The sequence below is a fragment of the Nomascus leucogenys genome, chromosome 6 (genome assembly GCF_006542625.1).
Source record: "Nomascus leucogenys isolate Asia chromosome 6, Asia_NLE_v1, whole genome shotgun sequence".
In the NCBI taxonomy this organism is placed as follows: domain Eukaryota; kingdom Metazoa; phylum Chordata; class Mammalia; order Primates; family Hylobatidae; genus Nomascus; species Nomascus leucogenys.
In genome coordinates this window covers 107,648,414-107,665,564 of record NC_044386.1, presented here as the reverse complement: position 1 = coordinate 107,665,564, position 17,151 = coordinate 107,648,414, and the positions used below count along the sequence as shown (strand labels likewise).

The 17,151-nt window shown below is 51.4% G+C and overlaps 1 protein-coding gene across 3 annotated transcripts in view; it reads right to left on the bottom strand.

Moving 5' to 3' along the window:
* Positions 1–1,671: 1,671 nt before the first annotated feature.
* ACAN (aggrecan) overlaps positions 1,672–17,151 on the bottom strand; it is a 38,021-nt gene continuing 22,541 nt past the window's right edge. Inside the window, exons 13-19 of one of the 3 annotated variants that reach the window (XM_030814978.1) lie at positions 16,705–16,818; positions 8,684–8,797; positions 5,479–5,637; positions 4,934–5,016; positions 4,000–4,144; positions 3,005–3,187; positions 1,672–2,621 (exon numbers count right to left, since the gene is read on the bottom strand). In XM_030814978.1, coding sequence (XP_030670838.1) covers positions 2,545–2,621; positions 3,005–3,187; positions 4,000–4,144; positions 4,934–5,016; positions 5,479–5,637; positions 8,684–8,797; positions 16,705–16,818 — 875 coding nt within the window. In that variant the 3' untranslated portion in view covers positions 1,672–2,544. The remainder of the gene's footprint in view (positions 2,622–3,004; positions 3,188–3,999; positions 4,145–4,933; positions 5,017–5,478; positions 5,638–8,683; positions 8,798–16,704; positions 16,819–17,151) is intronic. The other 2 variants (XM_030814979.1, XM_030814980.1) reach the window with 2 other exon arrangements.

The window sequence follows — 17,151 nt, the reverse complement described above, 5'->3', positions numbered from 1 at the left end:
GAAGAGCCAGAGGTGTCTCTCAGAAGACAGAGGAGGCTGCGCCCTCCAGAGGACCTTAGAGGCCAGGGATCTAGGGGCCAGTGCTCCGTGTGCCTCACCCTCTGCCACCCACTCCCATCCCCACCTCAGGAAACTTGACTTGTTGCCTTGCGCAGGAACGCCTCTGCCACTCACCAACCAGTTATCCCATCGATTCTTCCCTTAGCTCAATGCTCCTTGCAGTGTGGTCTGCAGCATCAGCACCACTGGGATCTTGTTAGAAGTGCAAATTCCTGGGCCCCACCAGAGACCTGCTGAGTCAGAAAGTCTGGGGTGTGGGCCGGCACCCTCTGTTGTCACCAAGCCCTTTAGGTGATTCTGATGCACGTTCAAGTTTGAAAACCACTGACAGTTGCACCACCAACTTATCAGTTCATAATGAAGTAATGATTGGGCGCCTACTATGTGACCAGTGCTGTACACTCTACTCTGGCCCACTGTTCTTTCTAGAGGTAGAGATGCAAGTATGTGTCTACGAACAAGCAACTGTTCACACGCCCGTGCCTGAAAAGATACCAGGACCCAAGAATTCACACTGACCTGCAAGAACCAACACACACACACACATTCACAAAGACTCAATGGCATGTCCAGCGACTGTGATGAGGGAGGCGTCTGAGGAGGTGGCACTGGTGGAAGGACACTGCCTGGCATGCCTGTGTGGGCTCAACTCTCAAGGTTTGTCAGGGGAATCCGTAAGCAACTGGAATTGTTTTCATTGCTATTCTACAGTGTACCAATTTTTTTTTTTTTTTTTTTTTTTAGACAGTCTTGCTCTGTCGCCCAGGCTGGAGTGCAGTGGTGCAATCTTGGCTCACGGCCCACTGCAACCTCCACCTCCCGGGTTCAAGCAATTCTCCTGCCTCAGCCTCCCGAGTAGCTGGGATTACAGGTGCATGCCGCCATGCCTGGCCAATTTTTGTATTTTTTTAGTAGAGACAGGGTTTCACCATGTTGGCCAGGCTGGTCTTGAATTCTTGACCTTGTGATCCACTGGCCTCGGCCTTCCAAAGTGCTGGGATTCCAGGCGTGAGCCACTGTGCCCGGTCTCTGTAGTGTACTTAAGGGCAGAATGTCCAGACCTTTTTGCTAGTAGCTGGCAAGCAGTTTACCTTGAAAATGTGTAAGCAAGATTCACTGTTCCCAGACTGTCTGCAGTTTGTTTTTTCCTTCCCTTCTTATAAATCCTGATTTTTGCCTCTGTTCTTGGAACTCAGTCTACCAACCCACCAGAGCAGTGTGATCATAAAGAACCAAAGCATGCCGGGTGACCAGATGTCTTGCTTGAGTTGTTCTTTGACAGTGCCCACTTGTAAATCCATATGGCACCCACTGACTGACACACGTCACACATGTGACAGGCACAGCCAGGTGCACACACGTACAGACATATCACACGTGCTTACATGCAGATCATCTACCACACACATTGGGACCCTAGGAAAAATAAAGCACAACAGATGTGACTGTCCTAGGCGCTCTGAACAGACCAGAGTCACAGAGTCGCACCAATTTGAGATCATTTGATCAAAACCTGTCTCCACTGCCACCATTCCTAAGAGCCCCTTTGGGAGACTCCGGGTCACGGTTGCCTTCTTCTTAAATTAAAAAAGGGAAAAGAAAAGAGATAGATCTCTTCCAATGTCTTTATTATTATTATAATATAATCTTCAGTTTTCAAAAATATAAATAGGTGCACGGAACCCTGGTGCCTGCACGGTCCCGGGGGCGGGGGTGGGGGAGGGGAGAAGGTTGGGTGGCACACCCCACTGGGCAGGAAGTGCCCCCAGCAGCCCTGCCGAGTTGCCACCTGCTAGGGTGGCAGACCCAGGTGAGAGAGAGGACACTACTGGAAGAGGGACCCTTGGAGGGAACCCAACTCCCAGGCAGCAGAGGTCCCTCTGATGGCTCTCCCCTGCCGGCTTACCCTCAGCAGGATGCAGGAACCCACCCCTCTCCCCCAAGGCTTTTCTCTCATACAGATGGTGTAGCCCTCCTGGCTCCTTCTCATCCAATACATTCAGCTGCGGTTCCGAGTTCTTCATGCTCTCAGGCCTCTGCCCCTTCCAGCTCCTTTGGAGCCCTCCTCCCTCCTCCCTAGCTTTCCCTGGAGGTGAAATAACCAACGATTGCACTGCTCTTGGATAAAGTCAGGAAACAAAAATAATCTTCTTTATTTAACTTAACCCCTCCCCTTCTCCCCCTGTCCCTGCACTGGTCCCTGGAAAGGCACAATGGGAAATTGAAGAAATGTCTCTAAACTCAGTCCACGGGTTATGATAAGTCTGCTTTGCTTTGGCATTCGGCGGACAAATTAGATGCGGTTTTGCTGATTTGGAGGGGTGAGTGGGTGCATACACAATGTGGGATTTATTTTTTTTCCTTCTTTAATGGGATTCCTTATATGACAAAAATCGACAAGAAGAGGACACCATCTGGGTGGGATGCACGTCAGCCTGGCAGGCTCCTGGGCTCAGCGTCCTGGGTGCGTCCTGGAAGCTCTTCTCAGTGGGCCGTGCTGGGGCGGCTCCTCCGAGGGTGCCGTGAGCTCCGCTTCTGTAGTCTGCGTTTGTAGGTGGTGGCTAGGGCAAAAGGGAGATGGAAAAATATCAGTGGACCTGGAAAGAAAGTGGGGTGAGCCTAGGCTCTCCCCAGACTACCCTCTCTCCCTGGTGGAAACCAGGACTCAGTGAGGCGCCTGAGGCTTTATCAGCTTTCCTGATTTTGATTTTTCTTGGACTTTCTGGCTTTTTCCTCCTTCATCCTCCAAGTGAGCCCTCTCCTGGGACAAGTACGTGACCCTTCTAGGGGCAGCGGTCAGCTATTTGTGACTGAGCCCCCTGACCTCCCCTCCCTTGCTCAACCCTGTGGATGGTGCAGGGTCCCCAGGAGAGGGGACGGGGGGAATGCTGTGCTGGCAGAATCTAACCCTGTGCTCAGCGAGGGTGGCTGGGGTGATGCTCACGGTCTGTGCAGGTGATCCGAGGCTCCTCCCAGTGCCCGCTGGGCTGGCACCGGATGGTGGGCATGTGGCGCTGGACAAACCCCTCCGTGCACTGGTACCGCACCAGAGAATTGATCTCATACCGGTCCTTCTTCTGCCCGAAGGTCCTGGCATGTTCCACCACAGGGGGCTCTCCGCACGCCACTGAGGGGCAAAAACCCTTTATAAAGGGGCTCATAGGGTCTCCTGGGATGACCTATGCTGGTTGTGACCCCAGGCACTATGGGGGACACAGCCTCAACACCTGAGAGCCCTGGACGTTTTCATGCAGTGCTAAGAATCTGGAAGCTGCTGGCTCTAACATCTGGGTTCCTCAACAATTTGGAACAGCAGGAAGGGAATACAAACGGGGTGGTCTTTAAACGGATGAAGAGAAGATGAAAGGGAGGTAGAAAGGTGTGGAGGGCGAGAGCCAGGCAGACTCAGGCTTCTTGATGAAAACATCCAGTTCAGGGGAAAATGAGACTGAAAGGAGGCCTGGGGGATGCAAGGTGGTGAGCAGGGGCAGTGGGGCGCATCCTACCAGCACCTCAATGTCCACAGACTGAAAGCCAAGGGATCGAGGCCTGACAACTATGACTCTGTGATTGATGGCCTTGGGAATCCCAAAGACAGGGAGGCTCCCCACCTGGGGCCCCTTGTGGGTAACTCTGCTGCTGCTATCCAAGGGACTGTGTGGAGTGTGGAGTGGGGGTCCTGTCTTCTAGCCTGTGACCTTCCTGTGCCCGCTGTCCCTGCAAACGGTCCCTGGCAGCGAGCTTGCCCTTGCCATTGGCCCTGGGATGCTGGTGCTAGGAGGGACCCCCAGGTCAGCTTCAGTCTGCTTTTTGGACAGGTGAGGAGACACCAGCAGCCAGAAGACAAGGGACTCACCCCAGGCCACACAGCAAGAGCCTCACCTGTAGCTGGAGGTCTTGATCCTATCCTCCCTGGACCCCTCCCAGGCGCCAGCTTACCTGTGCCCTTTTTACACGTGAAGGGGAGGTGGTAATTGCAGGGAACATCATTCCACTCGCCCTTCTCGTGCCAGATCATCACCACACAGTCCTCTCCGGCGGCAAAGAAGTTGTCAGGCTGGTTGGGGCGCCAGTTCTCAAATTGCTGTGGGTGGGAGTGGGGAAGGAGTAAGGAGAGGGCAGGACAGCGCGGGTTGGCCTGCTCCGACTGTCTTCCCCATGGAGCCTCCTCATCGTCTCCTTTCTCTTTTAGCCCCAACTTCAGGCTCATCTGATAGCAGCACAAAGGCTGCTGGGAGTCTGGTCAGGGCTGTTCTAGGGGCCATGGAACCCGGCGGCCCTCTAGGGAATCAGTCACACAGCCTGGCTCGGGTCCTTTGCAGGAGCTCAGAACCCCCAGGACTCACAGGCACTGTACATGAGCTGATTCCACTCCTCCTATCCAGAAGGGCCAACCAGGGCTGACCACATTGGGTAGGGATGGATGGTAGGAACACGGCTCTTAAGTCCAGCTTCTGCCCACCAAGAAGTCCTCCCAAAGCTTATCCTTCCAGCTGTGCTTCAGGACAAAGAGAATCACTGGGTGCCCGTACCATTCACTTGGCATCTATGTTGCTTTCTGTCTCCTTGAGTAGACTCGAGTCCAGTGTGGGCAAGAAACCTCTCTAAAGCTTCCGTGTACTCATGGTGGTGGCTGTTATTCCTTCATTTCCTTCCTGGCTCCTTCCCTTGCCTCATGCCGTCATTAGCTCAATCTGTCCAGCCCCAGGCTGGGTTCTAGAGGCAGAGATGAAGGAGACAATCCCTGCCCTCAAGGACTCCCGGTCCAGCAGCTGGTGAGTGTCTGCATGGGGTGTGAATGCATCTCTCTCCAGTGGTCTTTATCCCACTCCCTGTCCTCTGGGCCACCAGCTGTGCCTAAAGCAGAACTCACCATGGGGTGTCCATCTGACCAGCGGAAGTCCCCTTCAATGGTCCTGTCGTTCAGGCCGATCCACTGGTAGTCTTGGGCATTGTCTGAGGAAAGGGTGAGGGTGTCAGGCCTCACACTGGACACCCTGAGGGTGTCTGAGAAACTTGAGCTCATGGAGGCAGAGGGGATGGAGGAGGGAAGGAGGTGGGTGGGCTCCTAGGAACAAGCCACCTGCTTCTCAGGTCCTCACAAGAGGCTCAGCACGTGCATGCTTGGAGTGCACTTTGGGCCACCTCTCCAAGCTGGCATGGACAGGTGACAGCCATAGCTTAGTCTTGGGCTGACTCTGGCTGGCAATGGGTCTGCCCTGGGTGCAGCCAGAGCTACTGGCCCCGAAGACCGCTGTCTTCTCTCTGGGAGCTCAGACTGCGGGAACACTGTTCTGCCTCCCCCAGGTCCCTGTCCTGCAGTCTCACGAGGCCCAAATCTGCTGCCTTCTGAAAGGTGAGGCCCTTTGCCTACACCGCCACTCTTCTCTCAGGCTCCAGAGGCCCCATCGCACTCACTGTTGACAAACTCCTGCTCCTCAGGGGTGACAATGCTGCTCAGGTGTGACTGCTGCTCCCGACACCGGCGCTCAGCATCCACCCAGGTCTCGCGGTCCGGGAAGTGGCGGTAACAGTGGCCCTGGTACTTGTTCCAGCCCTCCTCACATACCTCCTGGTCTGCAACACAGGTCAGGGGCTTGAAGGGAGGGGCAAAGGCCACCAGGGGATGGCAGATGCTGCCAGTCTTATGGCATAGGTTCCTGCATTCACCCCACCTTCAATGCTGTGCCCTCAAGGGAAGGGAGAGGCACAGCTGGAGGGGTTCAGGTTGGAAACTGGTCTGGTCCCTGGGAGTCTCTGCACATGCTTCCACTCTGGAAAATGCCAGGGGCCCTTTCCTTCCCTGATGCCATGCCCTCCCCCCTCACCCTCTCCCAAGCTTTCCTCCTTTTGATGCCTGCTCTGGTGGGCCGGCAGAGGTCAGCAGGCCAGTTAAAAAGAGGTGGGAAGGTGGGTCTTGAGATTTAAGGCAAAACATGGTTCTGGGGCTCTGAGGGACTCCAGGGGAGAGGGAGTGGAGCTGTGGGGAAGTGTGTGGAGGCAGTGGGAGCGGGTAGTGCTGGGGCATGGAGCGGAGCTGGCAGCTTCCTTCCTGCAGAACCTCGGGTGGGAACAGAGGAGCAGAAATAAGTCTGCTTGGGGTCCAGAGAAGACTCAGAGCTCTAAGGCTGTCGATCAGAGGTGGCTTTAGTTAAGCACACTGTGCCTGCCTCTTGCCGGGGTCAGATAGCCCACTGGGGGTCTGGGATCCAGGGGCCCTGGCTTTTTATTTTGGGGGTGAATGGGAAGAGGGGAGGAGCTTCTCTCCTCACAAACCTAAATTTGTAATGGGTTCTCAGTCTGGAGAAGGGGCTGGCTTGGAGTTCTTGGACAGCCTAGGGGACAGGCGGAGCTGTGCTGAGCTGGCTCACTCAGCTTTGAGAGAGCTCATTCTTAGTGTCTCCTCCCAACCTCGCCTTCAGTGACATCATGTTGATAGCTTTAAACTGGCCTTGGTGGAAGCATTTACACCTCAGGAATTGGCAGATGCTACAATCAGGGCTCCTTTCTCCTCTATGAGAGCTGGTTGTTAAACATCTGCCAGCACAGTGTGGGACAGAGTGAATTCCAAGGCCCCCCTTCTTCCTTCTTCCCCTGGGATCTCCCAGGTGGAGGGCCACAAACCCCTCAGGCTACATGGTGGTCTCCCTGATTGGGTGCCACCATAGTCTGGCTGTCCTGGAATGGAAGGGCCAGTACCCGAGGGGAAGGAGTCTTAGGCTGAAGGGGTGGATGCTTGGCAAAGTGGGGGAGAGACAGTTGGGGACAGTGGAGGGAGAGCAGAACAGGGGGTCAGCAGCCTGAGAAGAAAGAGCAGAGCTGTAGGAGCAGAGGCCTCTGGTGCCTCAGCTACGAACGCCTTCCCCAAGGGGAGAGTCTGCAGTCAGGAAAGAGGTGGAGAGGCTTCAGACTAGCTTAGCACTCTGGGCCAGAGATATCATCTTAGGGCTGACTTAGGGGGTCAGTTTTTGGCCCCTTCAGTGGCTAAGGGCTGAGCTGGGCAGGCAGAGCTGGAGGGTGCAGCTTCTCTGGGAGGTGGGTATGGGAGGGCAGGGTGGTGCAGGCTGAAGGTTCTTAGGAAACAAACAATTCCAGGGAGGCTGGAAGAGGTAGCAGGGACAGAGCCAAGGCAGGAGGCACCGTGGAGTGGTGAGGACTCAGGATTGGAATGGGAGAGGAGATGCAGCCCTGCTTAGCTAGGCCCCCAGGCCCAGGGCCGAGCTGGGTGGCTCTGTCACCATCTCTCTGCCCCATCAGGGTACAGAGCCCTGTGAGGGTCCTGCCTCCATTCCAGCAGAGCCCACTTTTCCAGTCTGGAACCAAACAGCTGTTGTCGGCATGGAAGTCCCAGACTCTTCTACCCTGTGGCAAATGTTGTAGTATCCTGGGGAGAAAATCCTTGTAGTCTCTGCTTCCACCCCAGCCAAGACCCCATATACCAATTTCTTGGGGTCTTGGGGTGAGGATGGAGGGTGGGAGGCTGCAAGGGAGTAGGAGCGTCCAGGCCTTTTTTTTCCCCAAAAGCCTTAAGTTCCTCTACCAGTCTGTAACCTTGGCAGTGCCTCAAAGGAATATGAAACCCAAAACTACCTCCCCACACTGCTTAGGACCAAAGGGAGACTTCACAGTAGTTTCAGCTGCTTTCTGGAAGTTTCTGGGTATCCAACTTGAGAGTTCATTGAAAAGGATTTTAAGCCCCTACACACTTCCAGTTTTGTCTGGGCCATTGAGACAAGCATCCAAAGGTCTTGTCTCCCCTTTTCTGAGCTGGGAAACCCCTGAGATCCAGGAGGCTGGTGGGGAGACTAGGAAGCACCAAAGGTGAGAGAGCTGAGGGTTCAGTCTGTCCCTGGGAGGGTTCCTGGTGCACAGCTCCTTTTGGTAGAAGTGGTGCAGAAATGGAGAGGTTGGCAAAGCCCAAGAGAGGTAACTCAGCTCCTTTCCCTTGTAACACAGTTCTGTTCTCTCTGGCCACCCTTTGCCTTGCACAAGGGAGGGAGAAAGGGAGCACAGGCTGGCATGGCATTGTCATGGCAGCTGTCACAATAGTGATGAGAAGAAGGTGACATGCAGCAGTCCTTGCTCATGCATGACTTGAGCATGCCAGTGACATGGGAGATCTCAGGCAGACCAACCACAGCTCTCGCCCCAGGAGAAGAGAAAGGCAGCTTGGCCAATGTGGCACAGTGGCTCCCAGGGCCATGAAGGAAGGAACCACAAAGGTCCCATGCCCATGACCACACTGAGAAGATCCGTGGCTGTCATCTGGAATGAGAACCAATTACTCCCACCCCATAGCTTCCTTCAAGACAAGTGCTCAGAATCAGCCCTGTCCTCTTAGTCTGAACCATACACCAACCTCAGTGGTGGCATCAGTAGGTCTGGAAGCCCTGGAGAAAGTCAGATCAGCCAGTGCTCCAGAAAAGGGTTTTCAAGGAGGAGAGCAAGAAAAAGAGTGGGAATCAGTGGGGCAGACTTTTCAGTCGTGGCCCCTGAAATGGCTCTCCAGATGGACCTTGGGGGACCCAGCCAGGGCCTGGAGCCTGTTGTTAGGAGGGAAAGGTGAGGGAGGAGGAGGGGGTGCAGCAGTTAGTAACATTAGCTGAAGCCGAGACGGCCGTACCAATCTCACACAGGTCCCCTCCGTAGCTGGGAAGGCATAAGCATGTGAAAGAGTCGATGGCATCCACGCAGGTGGCTCCATTCAGACAAGGGCTTGAGAGGCACTCATCAATGTCTGCAAGAAACCAAGGGCCGCCATTAGGACTCCTGCCGGCAACTCCAGCCTCACAAGCACTGTGGCCTCCTTTTGAGTGGCCAGTCCTGCTGCTCTCCAGACCCCTGGGAGGGAACTGGCTGGTTTTCCTGAGAACTGTTGCTGCTGCTGCTGCTGCTGCCATCTTGGACTGCTGAAGCAAAGATCCAGACAAGGGTTTCCTTGGGCGTGTGTGAGTCTTGATTGGTAAACTTGGAGCATTGGAGCCAGATTTCCCGGTGGTTTGAAGAGATCTGATATGTCTAAAGCCAAATGCCTATTGTGACAGTGAACATAGAGTTTCTCCAAGATGCCTTCTCTTGTGAATATTTTGAGAGACCATGGATTCTGAAGTGGTTATGAACATGGCGGTGAGCAAGGAAACTGAAGTCAAGTTCTTGAAGCTTGGTTAGAGGTCTTTCTTTTCCTGGCTTCGTTTGTAGTTATGACCCAGAGAAAGAGGGCAAGGCTGTGTGGGCCTAGAATGAATGACCTCGAAATGGTCTGAAGAGTGTAGATCCATATGAAAATGGCAGCATGGGATGTTCGTGTGAGACCCATCAGACTTCTTGGGCTGCAGACATCTTTGTCTTCAGTAGATATGATTTTAGAATATCTTATAAAAATGAAGCCTGAATCTTTCTCTCGGGAGAGGGATGGAAACTCTGTCCAACATCTCCCCATATAATCTCCTTTCAGCTTCAGGCCCCAGAAGGTGGCTATCTCCAGGGAGACACAATTTCTAGAGGGACTCCATCCTGGCCAGTGGGAGTCAAGCATTCAGAGCTACAGAGGTGGTTAACAAGTGGCCGCACAACAGCACTGGCACCAGTCTGGGATACAGGCACATCCCCATCCTCTGCCTCTTTTCAGATAGGCTCTTCTTCTCTTCTGTTCTTCTGGTCCTGAGATATCCTTTCTGATCAAGCTTCTTTGTGGTACTTGAATTGGTAAGTCATTGGCCACTGCCTCAAATTTTCATGAATTAGCCAAGGTGAGAACTAAATCTCCTCATCTGGTCTTTCTGCATCTTGCTGAGAAACCAGAAGACCTGGGGGTTCTCTTCTGCTTTTATTTGTATTTGTACTTCAAAGGTTCCTGCCATTTTATCCCCCTACTTGATTTCCTCCCCTGGGAACATGACAAATGGTATTATGAAGCTCCTCTTGCCAGGAGATCAGTAAAATTCTGCAATGAGTGGGTTCCACTGGCTATGGGGCACCATGACATTGGTTTGAAGATATTGAGCCTCAGTATGTGCAGCTGTGTTCACACAACCTTCCAGATCCAATGACATGTCTGTGGGTGGGCTTTGCAGGACAGCGAAGCCCTGTGGTGGGAATAGGATCTCAGAGTCCTAAACATGTGCCAAGACTTAGTTCTTGCTTCCCATAAGAGCAGACCAGACCTTAAAGTCAACCTTCTGATGAGATGGTAAAGGCGGTTTCCTCTGAGTCCTTATGCTGGTGCATAGTAGACATCTTCTAGGCCAGAGGCGGATTTGTGCAACAGGTGGCCTGAAAATCCCCAGCTCTCAGGCATCTTGCTCATCCCATGAAGCCCCTAATCTCCAGTGGTTGGGCATCTCTTTCTTCCCATGAAGTCTTTAACTTCATCTCAGGGAGTGCACACCACAGACTAGAACCAACAGTTCCAAGTTGGAACTGTTCCAAGCAAACCCAAAATGCATGGAGGAACAGACTGAAATCCCAGCATGCACTTGGGTTCCCAGCGTGCCCCAGGATTCCCAGCAGCAGCAGTAGCAGCAATAGGTCAGGCCAGTCGGCAGGGCGGAAGCTGGGGGCGGCTCTCCTGCATGTTCTCTTTTGTCCATTAGCGTCATTATGGGAGATGGGAAGCACTGGGCAAGGGGAATTAAGCAAATGTAGGTGCTAAAGCAGTTGTACAGAGCAGGGAACGGGAGTGGCCTCTGGGGAGAAGAGTAAAACATCAACCCTGGGGCCTCTGTCTGCCCATGGGAGAAAGGGCAGGAAAGGAAAGACGCTCCAGTGGAGGTCAGGCTGGGGGGCATCCAGTTGTTCCAGAGGCTGATCGCACAAAACCTGCTCCCAGGCTGCCCGAGTCAGGGTGAGGGGTAGCGTTGCTTTCTTTCTGTGTTTGACCAGGGCACAAAATCTGAGAAGGCTGCGGGGACTGAAGGAACAAATTCCGGAGCTCAGAAATTTTTTTTCATGGCCCTGGATTTACAGGTGACGAGGGAAAGAAGGTCCACAATTCTGAAAATCAGAAAACCTGTGTTTGCAGTCAGGGTAGTTTGGAGAGGCTGAGTCAGCATCTTCAGCAGTGGGCAGAAGGCCAGGTGACTGGTGTGGGGCTTTCTTATTAGCTATTTTGGCCTGTGGTGCCTCATCTCCTCTTGCTCTGGCTGTAAGAGCCATTCTGGCCCTGCATGGCCCACCTCTTTCTGAGAAGGGCAATTAGGACATCTCATGCCTTCTGGAACTGATAGAGGAGTTGGGCTGGGCCCTCCTGTGAATGCAGAGTGATGGATCCTGGATAAGGAGCTTGCAAGTGGAGGGAGGGAAGGGCTTTGGGCAATGGGCAGGCTTCATAGAGAAAGAGAGGAAAGGGAGGAAACCAATAACTATCAGGAAGCTCCTGTGAGCCAAGTGCTGACTCACACACGTTCTCCTTCATTATCCTTCCAGTGGCCAGGTGGCAAGACATCACTAGCCATTTACAGTGAGAAAACATGTGAATTCTTTAGCATGTTTGAGATGTAAAAACAAAACAGAAAAGAAAGAAAGAAAGAACAAAAAGAAAACAAGTGAGGTGACTTGCCCAACCTGGGTGTTGGGGAGACAGAGTGGAAGAGATGGAGGAGTCAGGAAATGAGACTGGAAGTTGGCTTCTGCCCCACGTGGAGGGAGAGAGACACCGGAGTCCTGGACTGTCAGCACCTCCTAACCATTGCTGCTACAGCCACCCAGGGCTCACTCATCATCACTGAGCAGGGACTCTGGGGAGCATCAGGATTCTCAGGGTCCTCTTCCCACTACTATAACCAAAAGGGCTGGTTTGTTCCTGAACAAGGCCCTCCAGCAATATCTCTAACTTGGGAGATAAAATAACTGAGAGCCCCCGATAAAGGCCAGGGGAGTAGAGATAGTTGCAAAGCATCACGTGGTTGTCTGAATTGGAGACCTCAGGCCTCCACCTTGAAAAGATCTTGTCCAGCTTTTGCCTAGGTCAGAGCCCAGGACCTCCAAGTGAGTGAGAGTTTATTTGCTCATAAAAAATGCTGAATGAAGAGCGATGCAGGTGCTAAAACTCAAATGATACTGAACTAAAAGGGTTGCCACTCATAAAGAATAAAGACTACAATATGAATAGAACTCCTCAAGTTGTTCGGTGCACACTTGTGCAGCTGTATGTGGTGACTCTGGACATAACTTTCCTGGGCAAGGATGGGGGAAACCTCTTAAGAAATACAGATATGGCCGGGCGCGGTGGCTCACGCTTGTAATCCCAGCAGTTTGGGAGGCCGAGGCGGGTGGATCACGAGGTCAGGAGATCGAGACCACGGTGAAACTCCGTCTCTACTAAAAATACAAAAAAGTTAGCCAGGAGTGGTGGCGGGCGCCTGTAGTCCCAGCTACTCGGAGAGGCTGAGGCAGGAGAATGGCGTGAACCCGGGAGGTGGAGCTTGCAGTGAGCCAAGATTGCGCCACTGCACTCCAGCCTGGGCGACAGAGTGAGACTCCGTCTCAAAAAAAAAAAAAAAAAAAAAGAAATACAGATAAAATTTCTCAATTCAATGGGTGCTCTGCATGTTGCAAAGACCTGGGATCAATGAAGATGAACAGACCTGAGTAGATACACTGACCTTCTGGTTGTCTCTTACACAAGTGAGAGAAGGATTATTAAAGCATATTTACTAGCCCTAATTTGCTTTTAAGATAAAATAATTAAATTAAAAAGTATAGGCCGGGCACGGTGGCTCACACTTGTAATCCCAGCACTTTGGGAGGCCGAGGCGGGTGGGTCAGAAGGTCAGGAGTTCATGACCAGCCTGGCCAACATAGTGAAACCCTGTCTACTAAATATACAAAAAATTAGGCAGGCATGGTGGTGGGTGCCTGTAATCCCAGCTACTCTGGAGGCTGAGGCAGGAGAATCGCTTGAACCCAGGAGGTGGAGCTTGCAGTGAGGGGAGATTGTGCCACTGCACTCCAGCCTGGGTGACAGTGTGAGACTCCGTCTTTAAAAAAAAAAAGATTATAACGTATGCTATCATTATTTGTACTATTTCAAATCTTTTGTATTTTAAAGGTTGATCTTGAATATAACTTTAATATCTTGCTTTATTTATTTTTTTTTTTTGAGACAGGGTCTCACTCTGTCACCCAGGCTGGAGTGCAGTGGCACGACCATGGCTCACTGCAGTCTCAACTTCCTGGGCTTAAGTGATCCTCCCACCTTAGCTTCCCAAGTAGCTGGGACCAAAGGCATGTGCCACCATGCCCAGCTAATTAAAAAAATATATATTTTTTGTAGCGATGGGATCCCACTGTGTTGCCCAGGCTGGTTTTGAACTCCTGGGCTCAAGTGATCCTCCTGCCTCAGCCTCCCAAAGTTCTGGGATTACAGGTGTGCACCACTGTGCCCAAAAATATCCTGCTTCTTAAATCAATTAGTTGCCTGTTAAAATCTGCCCAGGAACTTTTTGGTTAAGTCAAGAAGGCATACTTTGTATTTTCACTTGCAACCCTATACTTTCATTTGCTTTGAAAACATTTCTTTCCCAAGGATAGAGGTTTCACTGAAATTCAAACATCTCTCCTAGAGGAAGAGAGAGTGGAAGGTCATAGATCAGAGCTTCAAACCTAGAAAGTGAAAAAAAGCAGTAAGATAGAAAGGAAACTGATTAAGTTTAAGGTCATGCCCTCCTAACAGAGGAGATAAGTCTACATAGCACCAGTGATGACTGGAAATTGGATGTGAGATCTGGTTACAACAGTATTTTTCATCTTTGGCTGGCATATTAGAATTACTGGAGTAGTTTTTAAAAATATTCTTATTTAAAGATTTTTAAAAAATACCAATGCTGAAGCTCCTCTTTAGACCAATTGAATCAGACTATCTCAGAGTGGGGCCCAGGCATAATGCTTTTTAAAAGCACTCCAGGTGATTCTAAGCTGCAGCCAGGATAGAAACCTTAGAGGCTGAGCCTAATTCCCATGGGTGCCGTCAGTAGTGGAAGTGGGGAAAGATGCTGCTGCTTTTGAAGTGGGTCAGAATAGAATAGTCTTGCTTTTAATTGCTAAATAATCTGAGTATTCATTAAACAGATCTTGACTTTTTTTTTTTTTTAAATAGAGATTGGGTTTCACTATTTTGCCCAGGCTGGTCTCGAACTCCTGAGCTCAAGTGATCCGCCCACTTTAGCCTTCCAAAGGGCTCAGATTACAGGTGTGAGCCACCACGCCCAACCTAGATCTTAATTTTGAAGTCAAAATTAAGGCGGGGTTTCACCATATTGATCAGGCTGGTTTCGAACTCCTGAACTCAGGCAATCCATCTGCCTTGGCCTCCCAAAGTGCTGGGATTACAGGTATGAGCCACTGCACCTGGCCGATCCGTAGTCTTTTTAACAACCTGTAGTTCCTGGTTCTGGTGCAAGACAATGGTGGGTCACCCATGGAGACTGGCCACTATCTGCAGTCCTTCTGGAAGCACTTGAACCTTGAGCTAAGTTGAACAAGAGTGACCTGGGACCCCAAGGTACAGTCATGAGAAAAGAGACCTAGGTTTTGTGCTGGGCTGATCCCCACCACTCACTCTTTGGAGATGCTAAAGCTTCTCTTAGCCAGTAGAGTGGGAGATGGGGAAAGGGAAGCAATTTTTCTTAAATACCTCTTCTGACCAGATGCTGTACATGGGTGATCTTCACCCTCACAGCAGTTGTTCTCAGCCCTGGCTGCACATTGGAGTCACCTGGGGGTTTTAAAAACCTCAATGCCAAGGCCACAGAACCACTTCAATCACAATCTGTTGGGGTAGATCTCAGGCATCATATTTTTTCAAAGCTGAGAACCATTACCGTCGATCCCTGTTTACAAATGAGGAAAATGAAGGCTGGGCTGCAAGTCTTGAATCCGACCACCTCGGATTCCCAGCTCCTTCCTTCTCTGGCTCCCCTGAAGTCCAGCTTCAGTTTTTTGAGACCGGCAACTGGTTGTTATGTTCAGGAGGGAGTTTCTTATTTAGCTGAGTGTGTTAAACACGTGAATTAAGGTCTTGAATCTTGATTCAATCCACTTACTCAGTATAGTTAGGCAAATTACTTAACTCCTCTGTGTTCCAGTCTCAAATGGGAGTAGTTACCAAGCTGCTTACAGAACCGTCTGGGGAGAAATCATGGGAACAAAAGCCCTTTGGAAATATACATGATCACAGAAAGGCTGTCCTTACAGCAGAATAGTTACAGCCCACTGACACTTCTATTAATTTCAGGGCTGCCAAGAACACAAGCCTTGCTTTGACATCTGATGCTAGTGTCAGATTTTTGCCTCAAGTATCAGGTTGAGAAGGATTTCCCAAGAGTGGAGTCACCCATCAGGGGTGAGTGATGGTGGGGTGCAGCTACAGTCCGTGGGGTCACTATGGCCCAGTGGAAATGCTGTCCCCTTCTGCAGTAAGCCCGGAACCTTCCCAGGATAGCCCACCCTCTCTGTCCTTGCAGCCCACATGTTGGGGAAAGAGTGAATGAATATCTACCCTAATGCTTGTTTATATATACATATATAGTTACTGCATATGTACCATGTATACAGCATGTTTATATTATATGATATCTAATAATATATAATGATGTATTAATTTGCATGTATATTAATATATATAGACACAGGATTCTTCTCTGTGTTTGATGTAAAGGCTATCGAAGGATAATTGCCCGACATGAGGTTTACCTGGAAGTGATTGTTTTTTCTCCAGGATTCGTTTTTTCATTTTTGCACATGTCCTAGGAGTGACTCCTTTTATGAAAGACCCTAGGTCTTTGATTCTTGACTTAGGAGGGAGGCTGGGGATAAGGGCACTGGGGTAGTGGGAGAACTAATGAAAGAATATGAGCTTGGTGGTAACTGGGCATTTCTTTCCTCAAGGTGGTGATGTTGATAAGATGAGATGAGATGTCCTCATGATCACCGGCCTCCCGTGTGTCCGCGGAACAACAGGTAGATTCTAACCATCTCCTACTGGGGTCCACCTCAGATCAGAGGGTCCCCAGGCTCTCCACCCATCCACCCATCCCACAGGCTGCTTCACCCATACCTAAGGACAAACAGGCTCATGGTGGGTGCCTGGGCAGGACGCGCTGCTGGGTTACAGCTGCCCTACAGCCACGAATCCCTGTGCTGGGTGATTACCGCTGTTTGTGTCATTTCCTTCAGGTCAAGAAGGGGACCCAAACCCCACGCAGACCCAAGCATGGAGGCAACTTGGTGGGGTTCACTCTGCACGATACAAGACGGCCCCACTCAGAGACTCCTCACCAGGAGCGGAGAGGTGTGGCCGCTGTATTTAATACTCACCCCATGCTCAATATTTCTTTGAAGTCTCATCTCCAAAATTCAAGCACATTTTTCATTCTACTCCTACAATAGTCATTGGCTTGATATAAAAATACTTACCAACTTAATTACTTGACTCTTTTCTCCTAAACCTAGACATTCGAGAAAGATAAGCCATGTCTGTCCTGTGGCTCCTGCCCCTGATATGTCATCATGCAGCTCCTTCCCAGCCTGAGAAGCCTCAGCCTCAGTGGACCTTGGTTGCCTCCTCCCGCCTGGGGACCCTTTGGGGGATGAAGGAGTCTGTCCAGCGCCTCTGCCCTCTCTCTCCACGGCCAATGAGGGCCTTACCTATGTTACAGTGCTTGCCAGTGTAGCCAGGGGGGCACAGGCATATGACGTGTCCCTCTGTCTCCTTGCAGGTCCCAGCGCCACAGGGCTCCTCTGCACAGGACCTGGCGGGGGCTGCAACCCCCAGGGGAGAGGTTGAGCATCAAGAACACAGTCGCCTGGCTACCACGGCCTCCAAGACCTCAAAGTTGGGGCATGAGGTCCCTGAAGTCCACAAGGCTGGCTTTGGGTCAGCACTTTTCTGAGGCCTCTGTCCCTCCTGGGCACCTGGCCCACAGCATCGGGGGGAGCTCTCTAGCTGTGAAAGCTCTCTCAGCACAAAAGAAGGTACAAGGGACCCCAGAGCAAAAAACAAAGGAAAATCAGCTACCAGAGCCCACTGCCTGGCACTTGGAGTTATGTCGCGGTGAGACAATCATGATAGTACAGGAGCCCCTTCGTACAGGG